We start from the raw sequence: 20890 nt of genomic DNA, 5'->3' as shown, positions 1-20890 counted from the left end.
CTTTAGTTTTAAAGATTCACCTGTTAGCCCAGAATAACTAGGTTTAGGCTATGTGATGAACAGCCCAGAAGTTTTAACACTGAAAGTCAATATTTATAACAATCTGTTTATATTATCAGATTATATGATTTTTGCAAGTTAGGTGTGAAACATTTTGTTTGATATTTACTTTCAAATGTTACCGTTATTTCAAAGTACTATGCACTAGGTACATAGTACTGGGCTTTGCAGAGGATTTAACCTTAAGTCTTCCCTCTAGTCACTTCTTCAGCTTCAGCCTTCTGTGGTTTCAGCCCTGGTGTCCTGAATTCTTTCTCCCTGATGTCACCAGGACCATTTGCCTCTCAGCCCTGCTCCAGCTGCTGCTTCTCCAAACTCTGAACACAATCTTAAAGTGGTGTGTCTGCACGTTAATTCTCTTCAACCAAAACCATTTAACCAAGCAAAAGCTACTCTCTGATAATTCAACAGCTCACTGATTTTTAAACCAATGAGTTTGGAAAGTCCACTAAGACCTTTCTGATTCCAATATCTGACATAAGAGCAATGGTCTTACACATCAACTGACAAAAAGCTCACGGGACACACACAATCACCTCTTTAGAACTGTACTTGGCTAGCTGTTTCTTGGCAGTTTGCCAACTGAAGGCAGCCTGAACACTGTATCTAAGGTCTCAGTGAAAAGTACACTGTTATCTACCAACCCAATAAATGTACATATAAATTCATTTCACATTTATGCAAGTTTTACCGTTTCTGCATATCAACTTTATACTCAGCACAGTGACAGAACTCCCACTGACACAGTGGAGTGAACTTACACTTTTAAAGTCAATCAATTTATTGTATATATCCAAAGACCTTTACAATGTACAGCAGAGGCTAAGAACAATGCTGAAATCACATAACATGACCTATAAAAGGTAAAACATAAAGATTTACAGCATGAGGTTTTAAAATTAGGAAGCATTAACGTATCTAGAACGGAGCTTCTTAGCTGCCAGAGTGAACATGGTACCAGATATGTAATCTGGAGATATTTATCAACTAGGACAGGGATTGGCAACCTAAGGCCCTTGGGCCACAAGCAGCCAATGGTGGTCATTTAACCAGCCCATGGACCCCCGCTGCCCGCTCGGGGACGCCCACCACCCGCTCAATTGGCTCCCATGTGCCGTGCTAAACCGGTGCGGAGCAGAGCGGAGACTGTCTTCCACGATGCTGGCTGGCTTCCCATTGGCTGCAGGAAGCTCCTGCAGCTAATGGGAAGCTGCGCACGCCTCCTCCGCGCCAGAAGGAGTGCCAGAAATAGCGTTTGCGCATGCGTGCATGCACACTCCGGCCCACCGCGGTGTCTGCGGGACCGTGAACCAGCCCAAGCCACAAAAACTTTGCTAACCCCTGAACTAGGAGCTCAATTGTCACCTCCTGTGGTGATCGGACTGAGAAGCAGTCAAGAACAGGTGATTTTTAAAAATCTCCTGACATTGAATATAAGGGGGAAAGCAGATGGTAATGCACAGCATGCTCAACCTGACTGCATCCATAAATGCACCTGTGTTCCATGTGGAGTTCCAGGTATCTCCCCTCTAAATACATCTGTTGGAATCTTAGTCCTATGCAGCTGTGGGAAAGTCAGTGTCTCAAGGTAATGGGGCCTTGAGTGGTTGATCTTGATTTGGGGGTCACTCAGATGTTGACTTTAGGGGTTTTTTTATAGTTTTTTGAAGCAAGGTCTGACAAATGTTTATCCAAGAGTTGTATCCAATGTAGCACTAAGTTAGTCACTTAGCAGTGTACTTGTTCCTGTAGCAAAATGTTTTGCGTCATTGGAACGTAGCTGTTTAAGAGAATGCATAAGCATACTGCTAGTAAATTTTGGGGAAATAGACTGCTCAAGTTTCCGCTAGTGCAACTGTTGCATTGGATTCTATTGTAGTGCAGCCCTAAAACTTCAAAGAGCCCTAGAGCTAATGAATAGAGAATCTTGAATACAGCCCAGAAAATCCAGAGAACTATCCATTCTGCATCTGGTAACTATGCTGGTTCTAAGTGCTTACTCACTCAAACAGGGAGCATGCGCACACACAAAATCAGAAAGGTGTGTAAAGTACTTTCTTAAATAATGAATCTAAAAGTAGTTAATGGCAAAATTAGTAAGTTAAGATCTGAATGAAACTTCTGTCCATGCATACAGCCCTTCACAGCAGGAGCAGACAAACCAGGATATCTCACATTAACTAAAGTTTCCCTTTTCAGACAAATCAGGAAACTATGGTTAACATCAGCAAAACCAGGATTGAAGTCCAACTTCAAACCATTTATTCTAAAATTTATTATTACGATTATATCCCACTTTTCCAATAAGAAACCCAATGTGGCACATGTGCTTCTCTTCTCTCTCCATTTTATAACCCTGTGAAGTAGGCTAGGTTGAGAGAGAGAGTGTGTGTGTCAGTTGTCTAAGGTCACCCAGTGGATTTCATATGACTGAGTGGGGATTTGACTCCTGGTTTACCAGGACCTATCCCAACACTCCATCCACTCTTACCTTCATTGTCTAGTTGTTCTGCTACTGTTAACCAAAGTTTAATGGTTTGGCCAAAAAGGGAAACTACAGTTAATGAAAGATTTCCTGGTTTGCTCACTCGCATGAAGGGGCTGCATGCAAATGCCAAAAGGCTTGTTCGTATCTCAGTTTTTTTCTTCTTAAGCTGAAATATGATAATCAGAATGCGGTCACCATTTAAAAAATTGTCCATACTTTTGTCAATACTGGTTTTTTTCTTAAATAAAGCATAGATCCATTTTACCTGAATGTATCATTATAGAGATGCTACAAAAATGTATATAAATATTCTCATTATTATTATTTGTCACAGCTAAAACAACACACGTGCATATTTACACACACCAGCATAAATAATTTTAAATAAAATATGCCAGAAAGGAATGGCACTCTTATTTCATATTTTACTTCCCATAAAACACCCCAAAGTGGTTTAACAATAAGAACACCAACAATAAAATATACATGTTTTATGATCTAGTGGGCAGAATGTAAATAAAATGGTGTCTTGTTACCACTGAAATCAATGGGACATAACCTTTTTGTTTATGTCTTAAAAACTTTATTTTATGAATATTGTTTTCCTAATACTTACACAAAACCTTTGTGGTAGCAAAATGGATTTATGTTTAAGAAGTCAATAGGAGATCCCCGCCCCCCCTCCGGCAATATTATAAAATTGTACTGAAAAAGCTGTGCTTGGCATTATGCCACATTTCATTAAAAGCAAGATAGCTGGATATCAATAGGTAAGTCTTACTTCCCAGTAAATGTGCTTTGGACTGAACGGAATCTTCCGGAACTCTCACTTAGCATTGCCATTCACTCTTTCTCAATGTTTAAAAACCCATTACAATCTACACGGACACTCTTTACATCTTATATGATTGAGAGTCAAGTTTGATACAGTAACAATAATATGAGTTCCTTCTTCTGTCTACTAATATGCAAACATTTCTTTAGTTCAATATGATTGGGTTATATCAGCTACTACAATGGTGACTACAGGGCTATGAATGGGAATCCGATGTGAGGAGGGAACCAAAATATACCAAAAAGTGCAGTTTGTTAAAGTACAGTGGACCCTCTAGTTATGTACCGCTCTGGATACGTAACTTCCGGGTTTCTTCGTGCGTGCACAGAAGCGCTCAATCGTGCCGCGCGCGTATGCAGAAGCGGCGCCTCTGCCTACAGATTTTTCGGGTTGCGGATGGACCCCCAGAACGAATTTACTTCGTATCTGGAGGGTCCACTGTACAAGGAAAGGAGAGCTGATGACACAGTAACACTTTCGGATAAACAATGACATCTGTACTAGTTCACAGTGCTAGCCCATAAAGGCAATGTCCAACGAGTACAGGGCAGGATGCAGCACTTCTAAAAATTGTGTTGGCCTCCTATTATGGAATAAGTAAGCTCTTCAAATTGCAGCACATTCTCTGGCTGCCACACTTAAAAGTGTCATTCAACCGGATGTTATCAGAACAGAATTCAGCAACCATCAAGAAGACAGTTTGCCCTGCCCCTGTTACGTAAAATTATTTTGTAACTCTAACAGCTCATGAAGGCTTATTGCCAACAGGTCTTACCAGAAAACACACACTTTCTAAGGATTACCACCACAGGTAACAAGCAAGTTTTTAACACCTATGGGAAACTGGCTAAAAAGTTGATTGGACAATTGTATTTCAAATGAGACATGCCCAGTCTCTAGGCAAGGCTTAACGAAGAGAAGACTAGAACAGAAAGAGTCCTAAAAAGTGTTGCTTGTTATAGCACTGTTAGTATGATCAAGGGAAAAACCACAAGAAACGAACATGAAGATATTACCATTTGACATAGCATGGGTCAGTGCAGCTTTAACATCTTTCATAGGAAATGGGAACATCAAATGCTTAAAAAGATCTTTAAAGTTAGCACCTGTAGGAGCAGTAGTTTCCCTGCTCCAGTAAGAATACAGTCTTGATCTGAAAGAATAGGTTTTAACGTCTTTAAGATCAAATGACTATATTCTCAGTTATTTCCTGGAGTGAATATGAATATATTTTGCAGTGACTGCATTATAGGAAAAGTAGATCAAATAAGGTGAGGTTACCAGTGCTATGAAATTTAAATGGATTATTTAAACATACTGGAAATAAGACTGCACATTATCCACATAAGAAGGAAACAAGTTCCTTTTATAGGTGAACTCTAGCTCTTGAGCCAAAATTAATGTCTAAGATGACTTGGGGGAAAAATATTTAGGGAATTTAACTGTTTAACACTATTAGGCATTTGCACTATTTGCCTTTACCATAAAATAATACCAAATGCAAATCTCCTACGTTAATCAGAATGGTGGGGGGACTGATGATGGGGTGTTCACACACAGGGAATCAATACAACATTAACAACTATAATCTTGAGAATGGACAAGTTACCTGATTCAGTGTATTGTCGGTCTTTAACTCTTTATGGTTTGAATACTGGATATAAATGGGCTGATTACGAAGGTGAGGTGTCACAGCAGAGTAATAATTGACCATAGTGATCGCAGCTTCTTCTGTTGCCAATTCCAAAAAAGCCTATAAAAATATTAAAAATTGTTTTGTAGTATTTGCAGCATACATAACTATATTCTATTTCTGAATTTGCCAGGCTCTTTCATGATGAGACATTTAAAACACTTACCAAAATCATTCAGAATCCATTACACATTACAGATCTATAGATCTTACTAAGCAAGGACTAGGTCAGAATGTGCCCCAACTGTCCACAAAATGCTACAGGTTCCCTCGAGGGCAAAAGCAGCCACCGCTCTGATGTCTGTTTATGGAAATGAGCATGTACAATTTTTTCAGACATACCCACTTGAAGCAAACTTGGAGATATTTACAATCTGACAGTTAAGGTTGTCGACTTGCTCTTATCCATGGGTTGTTGACAACCAAAACATGGCAAACAGTTAAAAAAAAAATGGCAGAGGGGAATCCCAAGAGCAATTTTCAGAAATAAAAGCACTTTTATGTGGGTTCTCCTCTCCAAAACACAGATGACAGGAGGACCAGTACCTGCCTGGCTGAAGTGGTCTGAACAAGCAGCAGCGCTCCAAGCTCCATAACCTTAAAAAGCAAGTGACTTGTCACAACCATCAGCAGATCACTGTGGCTATTTGAAGTTTGCCGAACCTGATCCTAAATGAAAGGGAACACTGCTCCACTATCCCAATTTCTGCGAGAAATATGCAGGATCCAGCAATATGTTGAAAGACATGGCGGCCAATTACCTTCCCCCGACCCAATAGAAAGTATTTTTTTTTCCACAGGTTTCAAATTGGTAGATGACTATTTAAAATCCTTCATATAAAAACGTCCAGTAAACTGTGTCTGTTTACTGGAGGGAATTGGGCAAAGGATATTTTCAACAGACAGCATCCAATACTGTAGGAGAATGGATCTGGATTAATATCCCTTTACCACAGGTTATTAAAAGGCCTGCATGATCTCCTGACTTGGCTGTTGGAACTCCTGACCAAGAAGTCAGGAGTTTATAATGTGCCTGTCAGAAATGGCTTATAGCAGGGAGGGGCTGACTCCTGGTCTGGGGACCTGATCCAGGCCCCCCAAAACAGTTTTTGGGCATCCCAAGACCATGCTGATTTTGACTGCAAAAAAAGAAAAGAAGATACAGTGCTGGGCTGGATGGGGAGGTTTAAATCTGGCCATCAGTTCAAACATTTGGTGAGTCGGGAAGGGAAAAGAATCGCCTTCCTTAGCTAATCTGCACAAATTTTGAGAGAGAGATTTTAGTGGCCTTTGCAGAAGCTATTATGGTGATTCCTTTGGATCATGTACTAATATTGGGTATAATTTGGGGAAAGAATATGAAGGACTATTCTATTTGCCTAAAATGAGTCTTCAGGCTGGTTAAAGAGTTAAGTGTGCTTTCATTGCATCCTCTAACTATGTAAAAACACTATCCAGCAGAAAGCATTCCTCAGGCTTGCTCAAGAACACCCTCAATAATCTTGCTCAACAAGATACATCACATCTCATAGTTCCAGAGTCTATTGTTTCCTGCAAACTCACGTATGTACTTTTCGATTAAGTAGCAAAACAAGATGGATAGTTGTCTCATCCTCATTCTCCAAGTTTAGCCCTTTGAACAAATAGCAGTCCCTTCTAGAAGGAGTAAACTCTATGAGTGTAACATGACAATCCAAAGCCCAGTTGCAAGGCATGACAGCCACCGCCACATCCACAGCCCCTTGGTCACGCTGGCCAGGGTGGAAGGTGGGAGTGGATAGGAAAGCCACCACACCAGCACTCAAGGCTAGATCAAGGTTGATGGTGTCAAGGGATGGCAGTGGGGCCAGCTTGGGTATAGCAGTCTTGAGCTGGTTCAGTCCCTCCCACTTCCTGCACTTCCACCCACATGTTTGGCAGGCAGAACAGGGAGCTCCACACTGGCATTGCGACACTGGTGCCACTCCATAGGCAGAATCTTGCAGGGTTGGATTACAGCCTAAGTGAGACTTATTTCTGAATGTTTAGAATTAGGCTGTGTTAAGGAGGCAGGAGAAGCTCCTCAAAGGTTTTCATCTTCTTAAGTCTTTATTATCATAGCAGAACTATAATCTTTTTATATCAGATTTGGTAAAGTGCTATCAGAATTTATAGTCTGAAAAAATTAGGTTTCTTCAAATGAAATATTTTTAGATAAGATTAGTTTTCAGACACCAAAACATAATTGTTTTCACAAAACACAGTGAAAGACACACTTTTCTAAAAAAACAAAAAACAGAAGTATAGGATGATAACTGAAGAGACACTGCATTAACCAGTATTAGGAAGAAAAGCAACCATCAAGCCATATTTAAGAACCTGATATGCTAAGCAAAAGGGCAGCTTGGCTCTGATTGCTGAGAATTTGAAGTGCTGCTCTCCCTCCTACTATTTAGGTACAAGAAAATGGAGGCAGGGCAAGGAAGAACTGGTATTTACTTATCTGCCCCTTAATGATTGCCTTCCTTTAAAGTTGGCAGGAGCAGAGAAAATGAATGAGTTACAGGGATATGAAACAGAAAAAAAGACTTCTTAAGAGTGTTAGCTTATATCTCCATCAGAACTCAGAGTCTTCAGAATTCTCAGCAAACAGGCAGCTCTCACATCGGGGAGTGTAGCATCAGTTAGGCTCTTCATGATGAGTTTCATTGAGCTCAATATGGATTGGGCTCAATCAAATAGGGATATGATTGAGCCACAGCACAGGCCACTGCTGTTGTCCCTCTCTGAATTGATGCTCATAAGGTGGTGACAGTAGCAGAGAACTTAAACTTAAGGCCTGTTCATTACTATAACTGCAGAAACATCTATTGATGCCACAAAACATGGGAAAAGTAGCTCCCAGTGCCAGAAGACCACTGTATTGGTAGTCCCCCACTCTAACAAGAGAAGGCTTGGGAAAGGTGAAACTGGTAGTGAGGGGCATGGTCATACAAAAACAAGCCCTTTCTTGGTAGGCCAGTATGGGCCTGTGCACAGCTTGAAAAATGAAACTTGGGGGCAGGGGGAGGAGACACATTTGAGTCCACCAATTTGAAATCTACCACCATAATCAATTTCAAGGGGAGATTAGAATGTGCATAATTCTCTCCCACTGAAATCAGCATGAGCTAGATGTAGTTACCTTTAACTGAATTGTGCTTAGGACCCAAACCTATGTACTGCAACACAACAGCAGAAGATAGGATCAAGTGAATAAAAGCAAATGTCCAACCAATGGGTACTGATGCTTAAAATCTGACCTTTTATCTCACTCTTGTAGATGGCGTGTGTGTGTGTGTGTCCATGAACACTGAATTCTGCACTTATTAACTTGAAATATTTCTCCAAGCCTGGCTAGTAGAGTAGGCTCCGTTGCTGGGATATGGCCTAAACTTAAGGCAGACAGAGTATTTAGACTGATTGGTGGGTAGATGTTTTCTATACTAAAATAGTAAGACAAAATTAGAAAGTACCTGGTTCTTTCCTTTCAGCATGAGAATGTTGGTTACCTTACCAAAAGGTAAGCCTAAAGCAATAACTTCTGTTTCTGTCACTTCCCCTGGTAATTTCCTGATATGAAGAACACGAGAAGGAGCCCCATCCATTTTATCTTCACCTTTGAATTTCTTGTTGTCGTTACCATTGGCTGAAAGACATTTTTTTATAATTCATTTCAGATCTGAAAGCTACCCTATTTATTATAAACTCATCAAGAAAAATACAATTTGTGCATGCATACAGTTTCCAAATCAGTATGTGAAATGAGTATTTTTTTTTCTTTCAACCAACATTTTAAAAAGATTAACTGAAGTAAAATGCAGCTGCTAATGTGCTTCCTCACAAAGCCCTGCAATATTTGGCGAATCAACTTACCATGGATTTTTCCTGCAACCATTACATAATGAATTGCCTGAAGCACTGAGAAGCAATGATAACTGTACAATAACTGATAACCATTTCAGGTTATCCTAAACTATGTGCTAGAAAATGCTAATGTGACATGGGATAACTGGTAGTACACCTTAAAAAATAAATAAAAGCACTGGTGAGCCCAAAAGGCAATAATTCAGCAAGAAAGGAGCCTCCTCACTGTATTTCTGCATGGCTGACTGCTCTAGTCTTGGTTTTCTTTGAATTAACCTTCACTGCTCCGTGGGGTAAGTAGTCCTGCTCCATCACAGTTATGGTGGGATCTGCATCACCCCAGTGCAATCACAGATAATTACCTATCCTTGAAAGTAGCTCATGGGGTCTTTATATGTTACTGGTGTGGCTTGGCCTTTTTCCAGTCAGGAACCACACAAAAAGGAGTTATGAGGGCAGACAATTCTCATTAAACCAGGAAACTTGCCTGGGCTTTGAGTGTGATATCTAAGTTCAATTTTAATTGAGGTTTGAAAACAAAGTGCTTTAGCTCTCAGATGTTTCAGAAAAAATGTGTTAATTCATCCTAAGTAGTCAAACCACATGGACAACCACTGTGAAGACCCTATTTCTTTCCAAACAGACATAATGCATAATTCCATCTTTTGTTTTCTGTTAGATAGAACAGTATGCCAAAAGTTTAAGAATCCTTAAATGATACTAAAAATACTATTCAAAATTCAGGCTGCTATCGTAATGTGCTACTCAACATGAGATGGTTGATTTATGTTGTGAGCAAGGGATGTGATCACAATTAGCACAGAGAAAAAAGCAGATATTAATAGCTACTAGAAGGTGAAATCAATTACTTGTGGAGGGGGGTAGAACTGGCAATTGAGAAAAAGGCAATTAGATTAGAAACAACGAAGAATGCACCGGTGAAACAGAATGGTTATCATAATGTAGAGAATAGTTAACAATGTAAATGTTCTCTTATTTCCTACATTTATAGAAATAATGTATTAAAATCGAAGCGAAGAATGCAATAATACTGTCCTACAAAATCTAGCAGCATGGCTATTATCAGGTTTTAAATTTGATCACTCATTACAATTAATTACCTGAAGCACTCAAAGGGGGATTAGATAAATTCATGGAAGATAAGGCTGTTAGTAGCTACTAGCCATGATAGCTATGTGCTACCTTCTGGATCACAGGCAGTATATCTCCAACTCTACCTACCAGTGACTGCATTAGATAAGCATTTGATCGCATTTCCAACACATACATAGAAATGATGAATTGCAAAAAATACTTCCTTTGAAGGAATGTACTTGTGACAATAGTTACAGCACAATCATATAATTTTTTTATTCATAAGGCAAGTGTGCATAGGACTGCAGTCCTAGTGATCTACACTAAACTGCAGTTTCTCTCTCACCTCTTCCTACCCCAAGTTAGCCCAACACAAATGCAAAGAGGAGCATATTCATATTGTGAATGCCACTCAAAAAGGTTGCTGCTTATACAATTAGCCTTTTCTTTCTCCTAAGAGCAAGGGTGGGGAACCACTTTTTAACAGGCACGCCAGATCAAAAAGTGGCCACTTGTCTACTAACAGGTGGGTGGCTCTGTCAATCGCCTTACGTCATAAGGTGTCGGGGGATTCTGAGTCCGCTTGAAAGCAGCAGGCTTTGCATACCATGTTGAATTTAAACAGGGCCAGATGCAAGCCCTGTTGCAAAGAAACAATTGGAAGAACACTTGGGAGCGCCTAAGCAGAGCCAATCTAAGCAGGACTTGCATTGGGCACTGAATTTGCTTCCATGTAACTAGTTTAACTGTAAACATAGAATGATTGCCAGTTAATAAAATAGAAAAAGAGAGAGTTGTAAACAGAACCAATCACTAAAATAGCAGTAACTTCCACTGCAGCCTTTTTTGTGAGGAGGATCTTTAATTCCTCCTCACTTTCTGCCATCAAGGTTGTGTCATCTGCATATCTGAGGTTGTTGATATTTCTTCCGGCAATCTTAATTCTGGCTTCGGATTCATCCAGCCCAGCCTTTCGCATGATGAATTCTGCATATAAGTTAAACAGGGAGACAATATACAGCCTTGTCGTACTCCTTTCCCAATTTTGAACCAATCAGTTGTTCCATATCCAGTTCTAACTGTAGCTTCTTGTCCCACATAGAGATTTCTCAGGAGACAGATGAGGTGATCAGGCACTCCCATTTCTTTAAGTTTGCTGTGGTCGACACAGTCAAAGGCTTTTGCATAGTCAATGAAGCAGAAGTAGATGTCTTTCTGGAACTCTCTAGCTTTCTCCATAATCCAGCGCATGTTTGCAATTTGGTCTCTGGTTCCTCTGCCTCTTCTAAATCCAGCTTGCACTTCTGGGAGTTCTCGGTCCACATACTGCTTGAGCCTTCCTTGTAGAATTTTAAGCATAACCTTGCTACCGTGTGAAATGAGTGCAATTGTGCGGTAGTTGGAGCATTCTTTGGCACTGCCCTTCTTTGGGATTGGGATGTAGACTGATCTTCTCCAATCCTCTGGCCACTGCTGAGTTTTCCAAACTTGCTGGCATATTGAGTGTAGCACCTTAATAGCATCATCTTTTAAAATTTTAAATAGTTCAGCTGGAATACCATCACTTCCACTGGCCTTGCTATTTGCTGTGCTTTCTAAGGCCCATTTGACTTCACTCTCCAGGATGTCTGGCTCAAGGTCAGCAACCACACTACGTGGGGTGTACGAGTCATCCATATCTTTCTGGTATAATTCCTCTGTGTATTCTTGCCACCTCTTCTTGATGTCTTCTGCTTCTGTTAGGTCCTCACCACTTTTGTCCTTTATTATGGTAATCTTTGTACGAAATGTTCCTTTCATATTTCTTATTTTCTTGAACAGATCTCTGGTTCTTCCCATTCTATTGTTTTCCTCTATTTCTTTGCATTGCTTGTTTAAGAAGGCCTTCTTGTCTCTCCTTGCTATTCTTTGGAAATCTGCATTCAATTTCCTGTATCTTTCACTATCTCCCTCGCATTTTGCTTGCCTTCTCTCCCCCGCTATTTGTAAGGCCTCGTTGGACAGCCACTTTGCTTTCTTGCATTTCTTTTTCATTGGGATGATTTTAGTTGCTGCCTCCTGTATAATGTTGAGAGCCTCCACCCATAGTTCTTCAGACACTCTGTCCAGCAAATCTAAATCCTTAAACCTGTTCCTCACTTCCACTGTGACTGCAGCCTTTTAGGGCACTATATAAAAAAAGAGAGGCTAAAACTACATGTGGTGGTTTCAGGTTTTTCTACAGACAAGGCGGCAGCAAAGCTGGTAACTTAAGCAAGCAGCATTAGTGGATGGGTGGTTAACACTCCCCCTTCATGCTGGTTTTGTGATTCCACCAGTCTACACACTCAGAACTCTACCATATATTCCCCATGGATGGAAAACTATCAATGACCCACTTCGTGCCTCCCCCTTCTCCAGCACAGGTGCTATAATAAACATTACAGACCCTACTTCAACTGCATTTTCTTAGAAAATGATAATTGTACGTGGATAACACTGGACTACACACCAGGGGTGTAATAATAATAATAATAGTAATAGTAATAGTAATAATAATAATAATAATAATAATAATAATAATAATAATAATAAATTTATACCCCGCCCATATGGCTGGGTTTCCCCAGCCACTCTGGGCAGCTTCCAACAGAATATTAAAATACAATAGTCCTTCAAACATTAAAAGCTTCCCTAAACAGGGCTGTCTTCTAAAAGTCTGGTAGTTGTTTTTCTCTTTGACATCTGGTGGGAGGGCGTTCCACAGGGCGGGTGCCACTACCGAGAATGGCCTCTGCCTAGTTCCCTGTAACCTCACTTTTCGCAGTGAGGGAACCGCCAGAAGGCCCTCAGCACTTGACCTCAGTGTCCGGGCAGAACAATGGAGGTGGAGATGCTCCTTCAGGTATACTGGACCGAGGCTGTTTAGGGCTTTAAAGGTCAGCACCAACACTTTGAATTGTGCTCGGAAACGTAAGACACTATCCTCTTTCAGTATCCTCTCATACTTACCTCCTAGCAATATGGGTATAACGTTTGACACAAAACAAATGGGTTAGAATAGCACATGCACATTTTGCCTCCTATCTTAGTTTTTGTGAACCACCTTGAGATCTATGGATGAAGGGCAGTATACATATTAAATAAATAAATAAATAAATAAATTAGATAGATAGGCCAGAGGCTTTCATTCTGTTAAATGAAAGCTGCTGAAAACACCCTACTGATGTATTTTTAGTTTATTGCTGGATCTAATTTTTTGAAACTTTTAATTGTTTTACTATTTTATTGTTTTACTCTTTTTGTAAACTGCTTTGAGGGGTTTTTTTGTCAAGCAGTAAATAAATTTTATGAAATAAAAAAAACACTCAGGAGGTGCATACAAACTGTAAGGACGAATGAGCATTTATCAGCTTTCTTTTCCACCTCTGCTCATGAGCTTGCTAGAATTTTATGCTTGCTGTTTTGGTATAAGCATGCACTCAGTCAACCTATATTTTAAGAAGAAAAGTTCAACCAGTTTTATTGTTTTCTTTTTGCTATTTGGGCATATCTAATTCCTATACACTGCTTTAAAGACCAAAGCAGACGTAGAAAACTTTATTGAGCCGTATTTGTTTTAGTTCCAAAAGTCCATAGTTGGGGTGGAGGGAGTGGTCGCTCAGGAGAGTTACCCAAGGCAGGGAAAACTCAATAATCACATATAAGGAGGTTAATTGCGCTGGAGTGTTTAACTGGAAATTCCTCCATTGCTACCCTGTTGGTCGCAGCAAGATTACTAAATTCTCATCAACAGTGAGTAAACAGGACATCCTACTAGTTGAAATCTACCAAAGATTAGGAAGAATGCAGGCACAACTAACAATGAGCAAACCTGAACTAACTGAGAAATATAGGCTTCAACTTGGCAAAGCTAAATACTGAGAAACTGCAATTCAGATAAGAGCTGAAACCCAAGGAGAAAGACAGACACACAAGACCAAGTTGCTGATCCATAAACTGCTACAGCTTGTACAAGAGCACATGCAGGAGGAACAGAAGCCCAACTTAAAAAGAGATACTGTGCCTGCAAAAGGTCCTGTTCACTCAAAAAATGTTTTTTGAGTTTTTGTTTGTTTGTTTTGCCTGCCAATGCAACATTTGAAATGCATATAGTCATAAATAACCAAAGTTGTTGCACATTGATGGAAGCAGATATGGGCATGATTTAATTCTTCCACAGTCCTGCTTCCTTTCACTCATAAAGTAATCTAGTTCAGCACAGCCTTTCTGAAAACTTTGCTGTCATGGGTGGCTTCTGTATATTGCAAGAGGCTGACCTTACTGGACAGTATACTATGTACAACTCAGTTTACTTGATTTTCCTCTAACAATTCAAATACCAGGGAGATATGGAAAGCCAAACTCTGTACTTCAGGGTTACAATGATTTGTAAAAGAAATAAAAAATTATTTATCATAAAGCTACTACTCAATGATTCCCAAAATTATATTTATGAAATGCTAATTTAGTATGTTAAAAACAGCCATGTATCAGCATTGGTAAACTTTTACTTCAGTTGAACTCTATACTCATCAATGTAGTAAGTGGTAAGGTCATTCAATAACTGGACTATAAAGATAAAGAAACCACCTTGCAAATTGGAGTGATAATTGAAGAGTATTCACTTGCTAAAGAAGAATTGAAGAATGTAACTTGAAATCTATACAGTTTTCTGACCTATTTAGTTAGAATTGGCTTTTGCAATGACACACATTTTAAGCTATGTTTAGCTTCTTCTTAAAAGATTAGAAAGCTGCATTCTTGATGGAAAAACAGTAATGATTGTCCTATATCACATTTTAATTCCTTGTACATTTTTATTCAATTTTATAAATAATATACACAATCATACTTTTTATCTAATTAGCAACTGTGTCATCCACAAATATTGTAAGAATTATTTCTACCCCTTCATCTAAGTCATTGACTGATGAAAAATGTTGAAAGTGGGTAGGACAAAGCCCTACAGAAGAAACCCCCTCAAAACCTCCCTCCAGTTTGATGAGGAGCCACTGATGAGCACTAACTATGGTTTTCAAACCAGCTGTGAATCCTTCCGACAATACTAGTACCTAGCCCACATTTAAGCCACATTTAACAAAATTATCAAGGGGTACTCTGTCAGACACTTTGCTGAAATCAAGATAGATTACACCCACAGCATTCCCACCATCCATTAACCTGATTTTAAAGAGTGATAAGATTAGTCTAACAAGATTTATTCTTGACAAATGCTGGGTTCTACTAAGCACTTTCAAACTGATTCCCTTCTTCTCTGTTCTAGTATCTTCCATGGTATCAGTCAGAAGACATCAGTTGAAATACCCTCTTATACTACTAAATCTGCTTCCATGAAACACCTGTAAATTGTTTCAGGAAATGATAATTTACATCACCACATTTGTTTGACTGTCCATGGAAAACTCCAACCACAATTTTATTTTTTTCCTCCATTTCTTTTGACCCAGATGGTATATCCACAAGGCTACCATGTTCACTCTCATGAATTCTGTGCAGATATGAGCATCTTTGACATATAATGCTAGTCTCTTTCTGTTGCACCTATTCTTTTTTGAACAATTTGTAACCTTCAATTATTACATTCAAATCACAGGAGTTTTCCCACCAAGTCTGTTATACCCAGTAAATTGTATTTATCTTCCTGTATTTGGAGTTCAAACTCATTTATTTTCAATATGCTGCATATTAGTGTAGTCACTGAAAGCCTTGAAAATTCTGCTCCTATCTCTCTCCTGAGATTTTAGAGTTTGCTAGTCAGCCACACAATTCCCTGTTCTCCTACAGCACACAGATCCCTATCTTCAGTGCTTACCTTTTGAACTTACCTATTTCCAACTGCTACAGAATTTAGTTCAAAGCTCTTGATCAGGTTCATATTTTTTCTTTTGCCAGACACTTTTTTCCAGTCCTAGTAATTTGCAGCCCATCTCCTTCCAGAAGTCCTTCTTAAGGAAGCCTGCACCAGTCCCAGAAACAGAACTTCTCCCATCAACTCTAATAACTTGGAAGTATTATTCTCTCTCTTCATAGCCCTCCACATTTTATAAGTAGAAATGGCATGACCACTACTTAAGCTCCAAAATCCTTCACTTTCATCTGCAGAGCTTCATACATACATATGATAGTCATAGTTGTTCTAGGCAGTACTGTTTGATCTCACTTGGTGTGCAAGAAGGAATAATCAGCAGTTTTGGTAAGTCTGGCAAACCTGTCCATCACTTCCTGAATTCACACAATGGGAAGGCAGCTTATGTCACAAGTTAACAGGTCTGGTACATTCACAAGCCACTCTGTACCTCTCAGTAGGGAGTCTTCAACCACCACCACAACACTTCTCTTCCCTTTTCTGCAGGCTATGACGGTCACCTTTGTTCTTGAAGCACTGAAGAGTCTTCCTTCTAACCAAGAATATCTTTCTGTAGCTATCCAACAAGATGTTCAGAGCTGTTCTTGTTGAATTAATACTGAAAGTTATTTCTTAGCTCTATTGTTCAAACTGTCTTCTGATTCTCCTGCTCCTAATAGGCGGTCTTTCTTGCGGTTTCTTCGCAACTCCGGTTGTCATCTTCTACTCTGATACTCTTTCTACTTTTGTCTTTGCTACAATGCTTCCTATTTCCTGCTCAAGATCTCCTTCTATTCTCCAATGAGGTGTGGAAGTATGGAAATTTGCTCCTGTTATCCTCTTTTCATCCCTTCCAACAGAGCAACAGGGTTATACGCGCAGCTGGTGTGGTCTATGGTGCTTTCAGGCAAGAATCTCACATTGCAGGCCACCGCCATTAGAGTCCTTGCTGTTCATTTTCTTGGCTCTGGTGCATGTTTTAACACCCGCCTCCACTGATGAAGCAACCTTCCTTCATCAATCGTTTATTGCTTGAAAGTTACCAGAGTTCCTGTGGTGAGCTGCTTAGGAGAGAATTTTAGCTTGCTAATAAAATGAGTGGCTCCATTTAGCATGTGGTGATCCCTGGCATCATCAGCAAAGGGCACTGGGAAAACCTGCAGAGCAACTGTTACCTTATCAGACACCAGACCTCTCATGGCAAAGGGTGAATCCAGTGTTGCTTCAGGGGTTACAAGACTGCAGTAGGCCTCACGGTGCACAGCAGAAAGACTTCTGTATTAGTGTGGAATTTCTTGATAACATTTTCACTCTCACTTTTACAAAAGGTTAAACAAATCTCTGCCTTATTAGAAAATCAAAAGTAGGACCATATAGAGAGTCTGTTCTAAGTAAGTCTAGGATCTTAACTTATTCATGATGCTGAGGATCTTTAGAGAAATGCAGGAAACTTTTCTTTCCATTTAAGGAATCTGAATGTGCAAATATTTAAACTCATATCACATGTAACAAAGTCCAATATTGGAAGTGTCAATATTGTTTCTCATCCAAACAGGAACAGCAACTTTCAAGATCACAAATATACTAGAAGCAAGTCAACCACATTAAACCCCATACTTTCATTATACTTCATATATGACCGTTTAAGCCGGTGATAGCCAACATGGTACCTCCAAATGTTGCTAGACTACAACTCCCATCATATCTGACCATTGCCAAAACTAACTGGGTTAACTGTGTTTTAAATAACATTGCTGTATACCAACAGCATTAGAGTGCATCATGGTGGATATTCCTGATTTAAGAGCAGAAACTAAATGCTTACCTAGTGGTAAAATCTTTAAATCACTGTAAACAAAGCCTGGTATAATTTTTAAGATGGCTATGTGCCAACAGGAGGTTTAAGAACTAGCATTTATTTTTATTTTTGTTACAAGAAACTTCCTAAAATCACGCCACAAGTCCAAGAAAATAGTAGCCTGGCATATGTGACCAAAATATCAAGCATGAATGCAAAGGGGTGGGGGTTCATTTTAGGCCCCTTTTGGGGCTGGGGGAAGGTCTCCTCCAGAGTAACATCTGACATGTAAGGAAATGTGTGCGCGCGCGCGCTCTCTCTCTCTCTATATATATATGTATCAAGTGAGTGAGCTACTCTTTTGGGCATTAACACAGGACTCTTCTTTCCAATTAGTGCTGCACTAAATACTAACAGATTTTAATGTCAATAACCTTTGAAAGATGCAAAATATTCTCCAGACCTTCTGCCTTTTATTATTATTATGTTGTAGAGATATTACACTGCTGCTACATCATTTGGGGAAAAAATAACTCTTCTTCACCAAAAAATAGGAATCAAGTGCTGAATGTGATAAAGCCAAAGGTGATAGGATATGTTACTGAGAGCAAATGAAGCAGTATTTTGACTTCAGTTTGGATGTCCATGAAGAGGGGCAAAGAACTTCCCAGCTCCCAAGGCAATCTACATTTTCAGCAAAAAGTTTGCTTCCTATCTTGATAGACTGAAGAAATACTTCCCTCTCACAACAAACACGTTTTTATACCCTTTTACCCCTCACTTCATCCCAAAAAAGTCACCCAAGGAACAGCTCGTCGAGGGGTTCATGAAAATATTACCAAAATTATTTCCCTTGCCCTTCCATTTCAACTTGGAACTAATTTCAATACTTAAGGTAAAGGTAATTTTAAATATATTGCTACATCATTAATTTTGATCCCTGCTTAGAATCTTATAAACAAGAAATGTGTTTACAGTGCTCCATAATTAACATTTACATAACTCAAGTTTATAATTAGCAACTTACCTAGCAATTAAAAATTGCCTCCAGGCTACTGCACAAGTCTCCACTGATGCAGGGATATAGCTACATGGCTCTCCCACTCTACCGTATTTTTCGCACCATAGGACGCTCCGTCCCATAGGACGCACCTAGTTTTTTTTGGGGGGGGGGGAATAAAGGGGGGAAAAATTCTCCTGCAGGGCTCCGCACGCTGCGGATGTCTGCCCGGCGCGAGGGGTGCTCTGCTTCAGGGCGCCCCTCGCGCCGGGCGGCAGGCTGCTATCCGCAGCGTGGGGAGCCCTGCAGGGAACTCCTGCAAGGCTCCCCACGCTGTGGATGTGTTCCCGAAGCGCCGGGCGCTCTGCTTTCAGGGCGCCCGACGCTCCAGGAAGCAGGCTGCTATCCGCAGCCTAGACAGCCCTGTGGGACCTCCCGCAGGGCTGCCTAGGTTGCGGATGTGTTCCCGAAGCGCCGGGCGCTCTGCTTTCAGGGCGCCCGACGCTCCGGGAAGCAGGCTGCGGATGTGTTCCCGCAGCGCTGGGCGCTCTGCTTTCAGGGCGCCCGACACTCCGGGAAGCAGGCTACTATCCGCAGCCTAGACACGGCTAGCGGAGACCTTGCCGGCACCCAGAAGCTTGGGGCGCGCTGAGCTCCGCACACCCCAAGCTTCGGGATTAATGCAGCACTCCGCTAGCCGTGGGAGAGCTGGGTCTCCCACGGATAGCGGATAGCTTCCTGAAGCCTGGAGAGCGAGAGGGGTAGGTGCGCACCGACCCCTCTCGCTCTCCAGGCTTCAGCGAAAGCCTGCATTCGCTCCATAGGACGCACACACATTTTCCCTTGCTTTTTAGGAGGGGAAAAGTGCGTCCTATGGTGCGAAAAATACGGTAATTCTATTTTAATATATTTATATACGATTTCAAAACATCTATTACCCACTCTTCAGCCATACCTCCCAGAGTGGCTAAATAAATAAATAAATAAAATACAATAAAATCTGACAAACCCAAATCTGATGGACAGTTAAAACTCCAGCATAAAAAGAACACATTAATTACCATAGATTCCTGCATATAAGACGACTTTTTAACCCCGGAAAAGAGGTTAAAAAGTCGAGGGTCGTCTTATACACCAGGTATGGCTTCGTCTGAGCCCACCGCTGCTTTGGAACCTGCCAAAGCTGCCGCAGCAACAGCAGTGGGCGGCTTCCTCCCGGCACAGAGCCCACCACCCACTGTTACTGCCCAGCGAAGCGTATAAGACTGCCAATTTGGGGGGGGGGGGTCGTCTTATACGCTCAGTTGCCTAATACGCCGGAATCTACAGTATCTACTGGCTAGTTAAGGTGACAGAAGAGAAATAATTCAACACTCAATTTCTATGACATTGTACAACTGTATCATGAAGGCTTGAGCATGGGAATTTCTCTTTCCCTCATAGTATTGGGAGACAAAGGCTCATGAAGAAATAATAATAATAATTATTTATTTATACGTACATATATACATACATACATACATACATACATACATACATACCCATCCCAGCCACTCTGGCAGGTACCCCCTTCAGACCTATCTGCAAAGTTGACACCAGTATTCAAGGGTAACTATTCACAATAAGTTCTATTATGCACTTAATACAGGGGTCAGCAACCTTTTTCAGCCGTGGGCCAGTCCACTGTCCCTCAGACCACGTGGTGGGACGGACTATATTTTTTGGGGGAAATGAACGAATTCCTATGCCCCACAAATAACCCGGAGATGCATTTTAAATAAAAGCACACATTCTACTCATGTAAAAACACCAGGCGAGCCCCAAAAATAACCCAGAGATGCATTTTAAATAAAAGGACACATTCTACTCATGTAAAAACATGCTGATTCCCGGACCGTCCACGGGCCGCATTTAGATGACGATTGGGCCGCACCTGTCCCACAGGTTGCCTACCCCTGACTTAATACATTCTTAAGCATTTTACAATGATTAGAACAGATCTTACAAGCTGAAACATATGAAACTAAAGCAGGTGTGGGGAACTTGTGGCCCTCCAACTGTTGCTGGACTACAACTTTCATTACTCCTGACTACTGTCCATGCTGCCTGCAACTGATGTGAGCGGGAGTCCCTTCCCTGCACTAAGGGA

General features: G+C 40.6%; 1 protein-coding gene across 6 annotated transcripts in view; it reads right to left on the bottom strand.

Annotated features, from left to right (window-relative positions):
* Window positions 1-20890, bottom strand: part of PTBP2 (polypyrimidine tract binding protein 2) — a 51425-nt gene that overhangs the window by 17121 nt on the left and 13414 nt on the right. For all 6 annotated transcript variants that reach the window (XM_053391706.1, XM_053391708.1, XM_053391711.1 and 3 more), the window contains 2 exons: window positions 8571-8743; window positions 4993-5136 (listed from right to left, as the gene is read on the bottom strand). In XM_053391706.1, coding sequence (XP_053247681.1) covers window positions 4993-5136; window positions 8571-8743 — 317 coding nt within the window. The remainder of the gene's footprint in view (window positions 1-4992; window positions 5137-8570; window positions 8744-20890) is intronic.

This window comes from Podarcis raffonei, chromosome 6, assembly GCF_027172205.1.
Source record: "Podarcis raffonei isolate rPodRaf1 chromosome 6, rPodRaf1.pri, whole genome shotgun sequence".
NCBI classification, from domain to species: Eukaryota; Metazoa; Chordata; class Lepidosauria; order Squamata; family Lacertidae; genus Podarcis; species Podarcis raffonei.
The sequence above is the reverse complement of the archived record's forward strand: the minus strand, read 5'-3'. Positions and strand labels throughout refer to the sequence as shown.